Source organism: Onychostruthus taczanowskii, unplaced genomic scaffold (assembly GCF_017590055.1).
Source record: "Onychostruthus taczanowskii isolate IOZ18803 unplaced genomic scaffold, ASM1759005v1 scaffold81, whole genome shotgun sequence".
NCBI lineage: Eukaryota > Metazoa > Chordata > Aves > Passeriformes > Passeridae > Onychostruthus > Onychostruthus taczanowskii.
The window spans coordinates 341,061-355,677 of record NW_024506002.1 but is presented as its reverse complement, the minus strand read 5'-3'; the positions used below and the strand labels follow the sequence as shown (position 1 = coordinate 355,677).

Here is a 14,617-nt window from a genome sequence, read left to right as displayed (position 1 = left end):
TTTCTGGAAGCTCTGGATGCACTGAGCAGACGGTCCAGGCTGTTGAGCTGCTGTGACAGCCAGGATAAGCCCACGATGGCTGCACGGGGGTGTTCTCACCGCAGTTTCGGGGTGGGCTGACAGCAGAGCCCAGCAGTGCCTCACCTCTCCACACCGAGACTCTGCTGCTCCAGTGCCCATTTGTGGCCATTCAGGGAATGTTTCTCCTTTGGAAAGTTTTATTTTTCAGTTTAAAAGAAAAGAAGGTTCCCACACTGTGTCAATCCCATGGAGGAGGATTGACATCCCTCTCCCAGGGATGACTGTTCCATGGTAAAAGGAGACGATCTGTGTCCCCTTGTATCTGGGAATAACCAGATTTTTGCTTGTTGTGTCCTTGCTGCTCGCTGGGTGCTCACTGGGCTCTGGGCAGGCTGGGTGGCAGGGCTCCAGGTCCCTCCTGCCATGGGGGCTGCTCACCAGGGTTGGGGCACCTCTGGCTTTTGGAAACTGTCAGGATCTGTTTGACTAGTGGCCAGTGCTCAGGAGCACCTGCAGATCCCTGCCAGATCCCACACACTTGTCCCAGGACATGCAGCAAACCAGGCTGGAGCAGAGGCATGGGACGGAGGAAGGGGATGGGGTTGGGACAACTCCCTGGCAAGCTGCAGTGGTCTGGGGCTACCGTGCCGGTCTCTGGACCACGGAATAAAATGTCTGGAAATGGAGGCTGTAGGCCCTGGGCACTGCAGCTCCCCACTGCTCACTGTGGGGCTCTGGGCAGTGGGGTCTTTGTGGCAGAAGCAGGAGCACAGCACCAGACCCAGCTCATCATTGCTGCATGTCACTGACAGCCCACAGCAAGGGCAGAGCTCTGACCAACGCAAATGCCACAGGAACAACTCATCTTCCAGGCAGGTTCCACGTGCTGGTGGTTTATCTTTAACAGGAAAAGCTTGGAGCAAAGGCATAAAGTAAGAAATATTTAATTCCACAGTGTTGGTTTGCACCCTGTTTTCCACTTTAATATTTTAGGCACTTGTGCTCCAAAAATGGGCTCTGTCTTCTGCGGGTTTGTGTGCCTGTGCTCCCCCCCATGGAGGGAGCCCTCCATGGGGGGGAGCGCAGGCACACAAACCCCCAGTGCGCCTTCTCCAGCAGCTTCTGCCCAGTGGCACCACTCCAGCATGGGCTCTCCCCACTCCCTGGCCAGTCCTGCCTGGTGGGGCCCCTGGAGAGCTCAGGGATGTGCAGCCAGGGCTGGGAGAGGGGAACCCCCACGCTGCTCCCCGCTCGCTCCCAGTCCCTGTGCACGGCAGGGCTCTGTGCAGGGGCTGCCACAGCCAGCTCTCCATCCAACAGCTCCATCCCCACCCTCTCCAGGCCACGGATGGGGCAAGAGCACAGGACATGGCTGGATATGTGTAGGAGTGTGCCCCCGGTTGACAGAGTGACAAAACTATCCTTTGTTCCCCAAAAAAGGAAAGAAGCCCAGAAGTTTCTCTCATCGATTAGGGCAAAAAGCCACCTCATAGGACCTCCGGGACTTCACCTCAAACTTAAGGGCAGCTAACTGGATAAAAGCCAAAAAGTCCTGCCTGATCAATTGGGTAGAAAAAGAAGAGAACAAAGGAACTGAGGGCTTTTGTGAGGTGTTTTTACCAGGAGCAGATCTGTGCACCTAGCTCGGGTTTTTCTGTTTGTTATTTTGCCTTTTATTAAATCTTTTTGTTTCCAACACTGCAGCAGAAGCCATCCTGCTTATTTTATGCCCCCAAAAGTAGCTGAGCTATCTTGGGTGTATTATATAGGCAAGCTGGCACACTCAGTGTCCTGGGTAATGGGACATCATCCAGGGGCTGGCAGCAGGGTGCTCAGTATTTCTGTGTACAGATGTTTTTTGGATGGAGCTTTAGCATCCCCTGTGCCTGGCCACCCCACAGGCTCTCCAGGCTGGGCTGAGCCCAGCACAAGGAAAGCTGCTGCTGGGTGGCACCACAAATCCCTCTGCTCCTGTGGATGCACAGCCATATGTTTTGTCAGGTTTGGGGAACACTGTGATGGCCAGCAAGAATATCCCAGGGATGCCCTCACCTTATGGCCTCCCTCACACAGAGACATACCCAGTAACATATATATATTATATTATATTTTATATATATATATTTATATATATATATACACACATGTTAACAAAGAAGTTGCAAAAAAACCAACAAAAAGGGAAAAACCCAACAGGAAGAACAGCCCTCCCCCCAAGTAAAATGGAAGCAGGAATGTTATACGTGGAAGGGGAGGCTGAGGGGAGCCAGGAGTCCACACATCCCGAACTTGAGCGCTGGTGTCAGAGTGCAGAGGAACCAGCAGCAGCACTCTGGTCCCCTTCCATGTCCTCAGCAGGGCCCAGGGACGGGGCTGCCCATCCCCAAATCATGGTGACGACTGGATGGGCTCTGCTTTCAGCACCACGAGAGGACAATGTGGGTGACGGGGAAGGACGCCCAGCCCCTGCTCGGGGTGTGGGGCTCCCCAGTCCCCATCTGGCTGGGTATGAGACAGCAGGTCCTGGCACGAAATTAGTGCAATTTCATCAGGCTCAAATGTCACGTTAAGGGCTCTTGGTCTCTGAGCTGAGGATGGTGAATGCTCCCTGAGCCCATCCCAGCAGTGCACGCCCCATCCTTGTCACTGCCAGGGCCAATATCCACCTCCAGTGCCTGGCACCCCTCTGGGCTGACACAGGATGAGCAGCCCCATGGGACCGGCGGAAGGGACTTCCATGAGACCTTCCCATTAAAAACATCCAACTTAAAGGGTGATTTAGCTTCCCAAAATGAAACGAGGCCATGAGCCAGGCTGTGGGGACGGCAGGCGTGCCCCTGCTGCACCCTCCCTGAGCTCCCACGCTCCGGGGCTGGAAGAAGCAAATGGAGCTGCTCCTCTGCTCAGGAGGAGTCAGAAGGAGGGGTGTATCCCCTGTGCTTGCCCTTTCAGGCACCAGGGGGAAGCAGCCTGGAGCAGAGGGAAACCCCTCTCAGCTTGGTAGGGCTGGCAGCAGATCCTTCCCCAAGGTGCTGCCCACCTCCCTTTTCCAAAAAGCACAACCCAGACACACAGAGAGATGGCATGCTGGGGAACACTCTCCTCCTGGGCAAAGCTGCCACCACTAGACTCACCAAACATACATCTCCTTGGCCAGGTCACTGGCAGGGCTCACCAGATGAATTCTGAACTGGCTCCAGATGAATTCAACCTGTCTCTGGCACAGACCCCATGGGATGAGCCCTAAGAGCCCTGTCCAAGCCACGCACTCCCAGAGCCTGGGTTTTAGCATCACAGGATAGGTTGAGTTGGAAGGGGCTCATCAGAATCATTAAGTTGAACTCCTGGCCCTGCACAGGACACCCCAACAATCCCACCCTGTGTTTGGGAGCATTGTTGAAATGCCCCTTGACATCTGGCGGCCTTGGGGCCATGACCATTCCCTGGGGAGCCTGTTCAATGCCTGACCATCCCCTGAGTGAAAAACCTTTTCCTGACATCCAACCTAATCCTGCCCCGACTCAGCTCCAGCCGTTTGCTTCAGTCCTGTCACCGGTCACAAGAATGAAGAGATGGGTGCCTGCCCTTCCACTCCCCCTTGGGAGGAGCTGAAGGTGACAAAGAGGCCTCCCCTCTCTTCTTCTCCAGCTGAACAAACCAACTGGCCTCAGCCACTCCTCACAAGACCCCTCCAGACCCTTCTCCATCCTCACAGCCCTTCTTTGTTCACTCTCTAATAGCTTCATGCCTTTTTATATTGTGGTGTGCAAAACAGCCCTCAGGGCTCAAGGTAAGGCTGCCTCAGCCCAGAGCAGAGCATGACAATCCCCTCCCTGGCCCAGGTGGCCTGATGCCCCCAGAGCAGGGATTTCCCTGCTGGCTGACTGAGATCCAACTGGCCATGGACCAGGTACCCCAGGGCCCTTTCACAGCTGCTCCACAGCCTCTCTTTCCCCAGTTCATACACACCATCAGGGTTGCCCCATCCCAGGCACAGAATCTACCACCTTCCCTTGTTAAACTTCACATGGTTGGCGATTCCCCATCTGTCCAATCTGTCTGGGTCTCTCTGCAGGGCCTCTCTGCCCTTGAGAGAGTTGACAGCTCCTCCCAGCTTAGTGCTGCCAGCAAACTGACTTAATATCCCTTCCAGTCCTGCATCCAGGTTGTTAATAAAGATGTTGAAGAACACAGGGCCGAGGATGGAGCCCTTCAGAACCCCACAAGTGACTAGTGCCACCCTGATGTCACCCTTTGTGCCTGACTCACGAGCCAGCTGCTCACCCACCCCATGATGTGTTTATCCTGCTGTGAGCTGGACATTTTGTCCAGAAGGATCCTGTGAGGGATCGCTAAATCCTGCTAAAGTCCAAAAAGATTCCATCTCATGGTTTCCCTGGATTGATCAGGTGGGTAACCCTGTTGCAGAAGGAAATACAAGCAGGGGTAGTTCCCTATCAGCAAACTCCACAGGGAGAGGCTGGTAGAACTGGGTGGTCCCAGCTCAGTGGTCCCCACTCCCACTGAGGCACCACATCTAGAGGAGAAAAAGGGGTTTCAAATGTCACAGAGCAAAGCCCAAGCACCAGCTGCCTTGGGCCACCATAATGCCTGAAATCCTTGCCCCAACAATGTCCCAGCCACTCACATGCCCACTGGCCCCAAACTGTGCCACAGACCCCCATGGTGGCAACAGGAATTGTGTGCCAGCCCAGCTCCTCCTGGTCTCTTAAATATATCTGGAGACTGGAGCTGGCCAGGGGACTTGATGCTTCTGGCTACTGGGAATACTGGAGACAGGCAAAGAGCTCCCAGTAATCAGGGACTCTGAGCCTCTGGGATAGACTCAGTCCTCTGCCACGGAGCAAACAGATGGCTCCACACTCACACCACCACAGAATCATGGAATAGTTTGGGATGGAAGTGATCTTTAAAATGCACCCAGTCCAATCCCCTGGCATGGTGGAGAACATACCAGAAGTCAAGATTCAGTGTCATAAATTGAGATTTTGGGTCACAGAGCATAGAGGTAGTCTTTAAGCAGGACTCTACTGTGGGCTTGGAGTAGGAAGTTGAGGTTTTGCTGCTGGGACACCAGACAGGACACTAATGGAGACCTATGTGGAGCAGGGCACTGCTGGCCAGACCCTGCGTCGGGAAGGAGCAGCTGCCAATCTCTGTCCCAGGGGCCAAAGCTTCTCAAGGATGCAGGCCTCCCCAGTTACTGGGAAGCTCTCAAAGGAGCAGATGGTGGGCTGGGGGTCCGTGGCTCTCCACTGCAGGACCTCGAAAATTATCAGGAGCATGCCATCTGCAGCACAGACAGCCACTGGGAACACCCTCAGTGCCATCTTCCCTCCCAGACCACCACCCTCCCTCCACAGGAGCACCATCCACCACACAACCACTGCCAGTGCTCACCGAGCCCAAGGGCTCCAAGCCTTATCCACCCCACCAGGGAAGCTACCGAGCCTCAGCCACACGGAAAGTCCTCCCAGGAAAGTGCTGCTCAGTGCTCTGGGTCCCTACACCAGCTGTCAGCAGGGTCCAGAGCCCATCCCTCCTGTCCCAACCTGCGCCTCATGGTATGCACGAGCCATTCCCTGACCACCATGGCACCTCAGGTCACCCTGAAACCTGCCCTGGCCTTTCCAGCCCACCAAGGGAAGACAGAGCCATCCAGGTGACAATCTTCTTGGGGAGAGATGGGAGCAACCACCAAAGACTGCTCCAGCCACTCTTGCACACCCTGGAGCTCACCAACAGCAGTTGATTTCCAGCTGTGATTTGAGGTTCTTCCACTTTTTCCATTAAAGTAAGATGGATGGTGCTCGACTGCTCAGGCGCCACAGTGGCTCTCTGGCACAGCTGCCAGTGGGCAGCTCTGGCCAGCTGTACCCACCGGCGTGGCCGGTGCTGCCACGGGGCACGGGCAGGCCTGGGCAGCCTAGTGACAGGCTTTCATTCCTGACACGTATGGGGACTCCTGGGGCTGGCAGTTACACTCCTGCTGTTCGGGATAATCGATGAAATCTGGGGCAGGCAGCCCCGAGAGGATCATCAGGGATTTGTTCCAGATGGTGAAGGTGGGACACACTGGCAGGATGAAGGAGACTTCGAAGGTGTGGAGGTGGAGGGAGTTGGCCGGGTCGTAGAAGGAGAGAGCGTTGTTGTCATAGTCCAGGAGGACACCGAGGCGCTTCATCTGCGGGTGCACCTCCACCAGCATCTCCTTGTTGTTGTGCCGCACAACAAAGTTGTTGTTGCAGCGGGAGAAGACCCAAGAAGAGGAGTTCTTCCCAATCCACTCGTTTTTGGGGGCTGACTTGTAAGCCACACCGATGGCATACCTGCAGGAGAGGAGAAGCTGTGCTCAGCATCCTGCAGGCTCGGCATAGCACCAAGCCCAGCCCTGATGGCTAGAGCACCCTGTGCTTTCAGAGCCCATCTGCTGTAAAAGGGCACAGGCTGGGCATCCCTGGCGGAGGCCGGACCGAGCACCCTGTGCTTTCAGAGCCCATCTGCTGTAAAAGGGCACAGGCAGAGGCCGGGCACTGGCAGAGGCCGGACTGGGAAAGTATCCCCCCTCACACAGGTGGTGCCTTACCAGGTGGAGGATCCCACCACCACCTCCCAGTAGTGGCAGCCGCTGTCGATGAAGACGTTGCCGGCCGCGCCGTAGCAGCCTGTCCCGCTGAACCTCTCCGGCGTGTGGCTCTTCTTCAAGGAGCTCTCGTCCTTCTCCATCTGCAGCCCGTCATTGGAGATCTTCAGCTTCTTGTGAGCCATCTTGGGGTCCAGCTTGAATGGCTGACCTGTGGGGAGGAGACACATGGATTAGGATTTGTGTTATTAGCATCACGGTGCAGGAAAGGGGCTTCTTCACATTCCTTGTTCTCAGCTTTGCATATTGAATGGTGGTTTGCTTGGGTGTTTTCCCCAAAACCAGACCAGATCTGGGTGATGTCCCAGAGCTTCAACCAGCCTCCATTTTTGTTCACGATTGCCCGCCGATCAGACTATCCCTGGATTTGCAAACAAAACCCCAAGATGCTACAAAGAAGCAAACTGAGTTCAGGAGAGTTTTGCTGCTTTTGCTTTGTTTTCATGTGAGAAGGAGTAAATTGCACACGGGGACCAGAGAGCATTTCCATAGGGATTCACCTGCCTCAGGACAAAGCAAATGACTGCTGACTAGAACACCCCAAGTTCTGCCAATATCTTCACCCTCATGTTTTGGTACCCAGTTCGAGGCATGACTAGCTGTGTCCTCCTTCACACTGTCATTTTTGGCTGCAGACACAGAGTCCCAGCAAGAAGAAACAATGACACCACCATGTCAATGGGGTCCTGAGTCTGGGCTGGGGACCCCCAGAACATCCAGAAAACCCTGGAAAGCCAGGAAACACACAAGGAGAACCCCAAGACACCTGGGAATGTCTGCAAAGAGCTGCAGCATCAGCGACCATTGCAGCTGCAGAGCCAAGCTCATCTGTGCTGTGCTCTGTCACCTGATGGTAGCTCGTGCTGGTTTTCCTTGGAGCCCAGTTTGCTGAATAATTGAGTTGAGAAGCCTGAACGTAAAGCTGCAAATTGGCAGTGACCTGCCCCCTCCTTCTTCTGGCTGCTCTGATCTTTCTGCCGTATCTTTTCCTGGCAGTAATGCAAAGAGACAAGCTCTGAGGAAGTGAGGTATAAAAATACTTGGCTCCATCAGGAGAGAGGCACTCACAGCTCTGTTTCTGAAGGCAACCCCTTGCTAAGGTCAGTGTGAAGAAGTGGAGCCCAGCCCTTATCACTGGTTTGTGCTGGCATGTCCTGGAGCAAGTGCTTGAGCTGCATGCACAGGCAGTGAGTGTGATGGGCAGGCTTGGAGGGGTCGGGGGGTATTTCAGAGAACACAGCCAGGCACCTGCTACCCTTCCCAAAATATCACTCTGGCACTGGGAAAAAATATAGACTTCAGAGAGGTCATAACACTCCCAACCTCAACCCCTCAGCATGGGAGCTGCCAGAGGAAGGGGAGTTCTGACTGTAGCCTTCACTCCCTGCTCCCACACCATCAGCAGCCTCTGTGCCTCCCAGTCACTGTTCTCCAGCCCTCCAGCCCTGCCCTGCAGACAGCCGAGGCTTGCGATGATTCCTCCCATCATTAACATTTCCTCTCATCATTAATGTGTAGCTCCTGGGATGGTCACTCAGATTACCTTTATCCCACAAATTCAGCTTGCTGGGATATTCCTGATAGCCTTTTGCTGGTCATCCCTGCGTGAGGCTTGGGAGCTGTGGGGAAGCAGCTGCCTTCAGGGCTGGACACAGCTGGCTGCACCCCTGGAGCATTTATCAGCTGGATTAGCCCTCCCTTCCCAGCAGAGCCAGAGTGAGCAGAGCAGAGGAAATCCTGTCTGGCACCGGGTGTGAGGGAGCAAAGAGGAGGCAGCCAGAAACATGGTCAAGGTCAGTGGAATGCGGGGATGGAGCCAGGCAGAGGGAGGTGTGTGCTGGAGCTGCATCCCCACCCTGCAGGACCCCAGACACCCACCCCCTTGCCCTGGACCTTGCAGGGCTCCTGCACCCATCACAGTGAGCAGGGGCTCACTGGCTTGGGACGATCCTGTGACCCACCTGGAGGGACAGCGAGAACAGGCTGCCAGCTGCTTTACATAACAGCTATGGAAATGACTGGAATGAGATCTCCAGGAGCAGGAGACAACATCCAACACTCAGCCAAATCCAGGACCAGCAGCCCAGCCCACCGGGGGTCAGTGCAGAGGTGCCACTGGTGCCAGCACAGCAGCTCCTCTGTGCCCCACTCCTCTGGCTGCAAGGGCACAGGGACAGGGCAGGGTGGAGAGGGCGGACAGCTGGTGACTGCATTTGGCTGAAAATGCGTGGAGAGAAAGGAGGGATGGATATGAACTCTGCACCCAAGGATGCTGCAGGCGCCCACCACGTTCTGCCCAGAGAGCAAAGAAAGCTGCAGGGACACAGGAACACAAAGCCAGCCCTCCTGCATTCCGTCCCTCCTCTCTGCCTGCAGTGGCTGGGTCCCTACGCCCACCAGCCATCCAAGATGCCACATGTGGGGTACAGGACACCCACAGAGCACAGCTGCCAGCACCATCCTGTCCTCCCTGAGGACATCACCTTCAGCAAAGAAAGGAACAAAGGTGCAGCACTGTACTGCTGAGTCATCAAGTCACAGGAAAGCCATAAATCCATCTAAATTTTCATAGATTCCCTGCTGGGAAGTTTCTGCAGGGATCATCCTGCCCTTAAAAACACCTGCACTAACGTGATTCAGTCAGTAATAGAGACCTTGCAGCCCACTGCTCAGGCATCAAACCCACTCCTGACATCTCACATGGGATGTGGATGGAGCCATCCTGTAGGACACAAAAGTCTTGCCAAGATATGCAGAAATCAGGAAAAGCCAGAATTGCGAGGAAAAATAAGGCCAGGATGCAGTGGCCAAGGCAAGGGCTGTAAAACCCATTTCCCTGCACTTTATTTATGGCAAGAGCTGGGCCTGTCCCCGCATTCCATCATTTCCAGCTACTTTTGGACACTCACTCCAAAATAAGTCCTGTTCAGGCCCAGCCTCAGCAGAAGATGGTCTCTCTGACACTAAACCAAACCTGGTCTCCCAAGCTGCTCTGTTCAGGAATGCAGACTTAGTGCCAGCACTGACAGCGCTGATGCTGAGGAAATCGATGTCTCCTGACACTGACCTTCTGGCGATGGAGAGACCACTCCAGACATCCCTTCAGGAACAGAACGGGCTGTGAAATATGTTAATAGGCCCTTTCTGTGCTGAGCTCCTGACACTTCCACCAAGGTTACAGCAGTAGGAAAGCATGGGTGTGATATCTTCTGGATATTGTCCACTGGAAAAGGAGAAACCATGGTCCCAAATACCAGCAGGAGGAAAAGCCAGTGGGGGCATGCTGGGGCTGCAGCACAGGGCAGCAGCACCACTGGACACCCAAAGGAGCCCTTGTCCCGAGGCTGGCCACAGAAGGAAATAAATCAGTATATATTGTATCCATATATATGGCTAAACCAACCTTTCAGGAATTCAGAAGTTTCCATAAACACAGATGGCAGAGGAACACCAAACTGGTGGCAGAGAGGGATGTGTCCATCAATGCCACATGCCTCTCCTGCTCAACATCTGAGTAGGAAGTGAGTCCTGTGGAAGGGACTTTAGCACACCCACAATCACACACAGCCTGTGCAGTGTCTCAGGTGGGGCTGCTCCAGGTTTCCAACATGCAAGAAGCTGCTGCAGACACTTCCCTGCAGCAAGGGGGGCTCAACACCTGACTGGACTCTGATCGAACCCAGTCCATCCCCAAGCAGGAGCCCTCAGAGCTTGCTGGCAGCTCTGGTGACTGGCACTCAGCTAGAATCACAGAGAGCAGACCCTGTCCAACAGCAGCTGCCACCACAGCCATCCGCCCTTGCTCCCAGCTTCGCAAGCCACCCATTCCTCACTCCCAGAGCGAGCGCCTTTCAAAGCCACGGAAGCACTGAGAAACAGCAACTGCAGGAGGGATAAATTTTTAATGAACAGGCAGATTGGGTTGGAATTTGCTCTTCAGCAGCTCCCTCAGCCCCACTGCCTCAATGTTGTTTTATTCAGTTTAATGTCGCACAAAGAAAAGGAGGAGGTAGAGGTGATCAATCACCATGAAAGCCTTGCTCAGGCAGAAGCAGCTGTTGGGAGAGGGACAGATGGGAGGGCTGTGCTCACGAGGACCACAGAGAGACATGCAAGCACTAGGAAGGCACGAGCACAGGGCAGGCAGCCTGGAGAGACAACTTATTCCTCCCCCAACATCTCACACTGTCTCTCCTGTGTCACCATTCAGGCCATGGGTGCCACTGCTTCTGCTGTCTTTGCTGTCTTTCAATGGAAAAAGGTTTCCTATCACAAACCCTGGAGCTCTGTCTGTGCCAGAACAGACAGGTCTAGCTCCACTGCTCTCAGAGCTCAGTTTTCCCTAAACACATTTAACCTTCCCTGGCATCCCCAGGAATATGGAAAGAAAAAGCTTCTGCTTTGTGTGTGGCTGCAAAGCCCCATCCACCACCATGGAGACACTTTTCAATCTTATGGCTTTCCAAACCACAACCCTCTTCAAGCTAAGCCACACACAAGAACACAGTTCTCTGTGACTCCTTGCATCAGCCCCAGAAAGCCCAGGAATGTAAAGCCACCAGAAGAACGGACCATTATGACCTAAGACCCCAGGGATGCGTGCTGACCAGAGCAGAGGGCTGATGGGAGCCCCTGGCACCACACGGGGTATCAGGAAACCTCCCTGAGGTAGGGAAGGAACAGAGGCACCAAGGGAGATGGGCACTCCAGTGATCTAACAACACAGTGTTTCCATCCCACTGCCAGCCACTGCCCGCTCACCAGGGGCACTCAGCCGTACCCCAGGCACCCCGGTGCCCTGGAAACTCTCCTCCCCCAGCTGCCACGGCCAGCTGAGTGCCTGGGCACCTACTGTTGGTCTTGAGGCGGGCAGGCTCGCTGTTCCGGCTGCCCGCCTGGTTGATGGCCTTCACCAGGAAGATGTAGCGGGTGCCACTCTGCAGCCCGTGCACCGTGTAGTGGTTCTGCTTGATGTTGGGGACGATCATCCAGCTGTCCATGGAGTTGTAGAGACCTGCAGTGCAGGAGAGGGGCAGAGATTTATTCCCAGGGAAGGATAGAATACAAAGCCTCTGTGCTGCTAATGCAGAGCTCGTGACCCGTGTGTCCCTCGGAAGGATTTACCACCTGCCTGGGAGTTCAGAGCAGCACGGAAATTTCCAGAGATGATAAATCCCAGCAACACAGAATCTCTTCCATTATCACACAAAGGCAGTGTTGGTAAGGCAGGACCAGGGTTGCAGCACTGGCATTTTGGGATGCTGCCATGGGAAGTGATGGGGAAAGGGTGCAGAGAAAGGGAAATGCAGCCAGCAGCACCCTCCAGCCAGGGCAGATGGCAGAGGAAGCTGCTGGTGCCTGGGAGGGGGTGATGGCCACTATCCTCCCACCACCACCCCACCGTCACTCTCTCCCAAATCTCCGCTCCCGCAGGACAGCCTCCTTCCTGCTCAAGGGCCCCAGTATGCAATTCCAGCAGCAGAAAGGGATGCACTTGCACCCAAATCGATGTGTTTGCGTGCTCCTGTCCAGTCTGCAGTGCTCCAGGAAGTAATAATCCATGGCTAAGGGAGGCTGATGCTTGGCTCCCTGAATAGACTGGTCTGCAGAGTGGTTCAAAGAAAATAAGCTCCCAGTGAAGGGATCCAGATACTTGGAAACCATTCAGCAGGCGGAACTCTTTCTGGAAATGGGAAGGAATGAAAAATCCAAGACCGCAGAGGTGCCAAACTGACTGCTGCAGTGATTTGCAGTGCCAGAGCTACAGGGCCTGGCATGTGTGGAAATGTAGTGCTGTACCTCAGAGGGGGTGACACAGTGCTCCAGGAAAGGGGAAAAGCCTTACATAGTGCCACAGGCTGTTCCTGCCATCGGCATGACTGGGATGAGGATCACCTGCAGCTGCCATGAGCACCTGAGTAGCTGAACTGAGGGACAAAGCTCTGGGGCTCAGGGGAATCCGGGCAGCTACCACAGCACAAGGGTAGGCCTTTGTGCCAAAAGGAATAAGGAATCATGGAAGAAGTACCTGGAGGCTTCCTAGATCTGGTGAGAGGTGAAGAGTGCATTGTGAATTTGGGGTGACTGGAGGTGGGGTTTCAACATGTGCAGGGCTGGGAGGCAGGAGCTAGGAATGCTCCACACCTTTTTTGCAATGGCTTCCAATTAATTTATCTTCAGTGGCTGGCTCAGCCGCAGGACAAGGGCAGGCTGCAGTCCCTGTCATCCTGAATTTGGTTTGGGATACACATGGGAATGGCCGAGGGGCACAGAGGAGTGTGATGTGAAGTAGAAAATACAACAGATGCGATCCTGATTGCTGCCTGCATGCAGAGCTGCTCTCGTTGGAGCGCACAGCTTCCAGCCTGGCCTGGTCGGTGTCACCTTCCTGCAGGAACGACCAGCTGGGGATGCTCCTTTAGAAGAACGAGGTGGCTAAGAGATGACAACGAGAAGGACTTGACCTTCCAAGTAGGTTTCTTTTGCAAAACAACCTCAAAGAGCTTGGCCTTGAAGACTGACCTCCTCGCTCCCACCCTCACCAAAGCTTTAAAAAATCCCTTTTATTGCAGCATTCATCCTCCACAAAAATGTCTGGCTCTTGCCAAACTCTTGGCTTTGATGGAAGAGTGAAGGGGATGGGTTCCACAGGCCAACTCTGCGCACCTTGGAAAGGTATTTCCTTTCCTGGTCAGGCTCCCAGCCCCTGCTCAGTGTTCCAGGGTCTCTTCACATGAGTTCACACAGTCCCACGATCCAAACTGTGCTATTGCAAGGGACAATAAGTTATCGATTTTCTTCTCAGGGAATTAACTGATGTTTTCCTCACTTGTTCTACAAAGAGCAACCTGGAGGTTGCTGGCTGGCCAACGAGAACACTTCTGACATGTGACCCTCTAGGCTCTCCTCCACCACTGCCATCACTGTTCCTCACAGTTCCTCCTTTCCCAATGCCTGTGCCAGGCCCCAGAGGTGGGCAGGTGACTCATTCCCAATTCCCTCGGTGTATGGAACTCCAAGCCACATGTGTCCAAAGTGGCACGTGGGAAAAGGTGAGAGCAGATCCTTCTGTGCCATTGCCCCACGGCCAGGGCACAAGGTGCAGAAGGGGAAATCCTGAGTGGAAAAGGGCAAAATCCTTCTAGCTGAGGGTGAGGAAGCAGTGGATGCTCCATCCCTGAACAGTCCTTCTTCCTCAAGGAGCAAGCCCTGAGCCCAGAGCTAGCACACGGCCCTTCAGACATCCCTCCCTACCAGAACCACGAGGTGACACCATCAAGTCCCCAACTTTTCCACAGCTGGAAGTGCAGGGGACATGGACCTGGTGGCCATCCAAGAGCAGAGCAAAAGAGGTGGCTGAGCTCTCCAGGCTTCCAGAGGACAAAGAGCTGGAGACAACGTGCTCTAGCTGGGAAAGGGAGGAGAGCCAAGCAGGGCGGGTCTGGCTGCAGCAGCACCGGCACTCCACAGCCACCGTGGAAAGGACCTGACAGCCACGCTTTTCCAAAACAAGGGGAAAGGCTGGGCCAGGGCTGAGGAGGTGAGATCCAGCTTGGAAAGTCACAGGGAACTTTCCCTGGCAGCTTCCTGCACATTTCAGAGTGCACTGAACAGCCTTCCGGAGCCGTGACACCAAGCTGCCGGTGCCAATGTCCTTCCAGCCAGCAGGACAGACTGACGGCAGCCCAAACACCCGCTCTGAGGCACCCTGTCAGCACTTCTCACAATGGCAAGTGCTGCTAGGAAAACCAGAACAAAACTTTCTCACAAGCCACAGACCATCAGTGATTCTGTCCTCAGTCCTCAAATCAAATCCCATCCCTGTGAGACAAATCTGTGGCGCTGTGAACAAACTAGGTATGGCAGTAATTTTCATGAAAAATTACCAGGAAATATGCCTCAGAGCTGTTCCAGAGGGTTTGTAAACCACCT

At 54.5% G+C, this 14,617-nt stretch overlaps 1 protein-coding gene across 3 annotated transcripts in view; it reads right to left on the bottom strand.

Annotated features, from left to right (window-relative positions):
* Positions 1 to 2,119: 2,119 nt before the first annotated feature.
* MID2 (midline 2) overlaps positions 2,120 to 14,617 on the bottom strand; it is a 63,465-nt gene continuing 50,967 nt past the window's right edge. For all 3 annotated transcript variants that reach the window (XM_041424322.1, XM_041424324.1, XM_041424323.1), the window contains 3 exons: positions 11,538 to 11,699; positions 6,629 to 6,836; positions 2,120 to 6,371 (listed from right to left, as the gene is read on the bottom strand). In XM_041424322.1, coding sequence (XP_041280256.1) covers positions 5,969 to 6,371; positions 6,629 to 6,836; positions 11,538 to 11,699 — 773 coding nt within the window. In that variant the 3' untranslated portion in view covers positions 2,120 to 5,968. The remainder of the gene's footprint in view (positions 6,372 to 6,628; positions 6,837 to 11,537; positions 11,700 to 14,617) is intronic.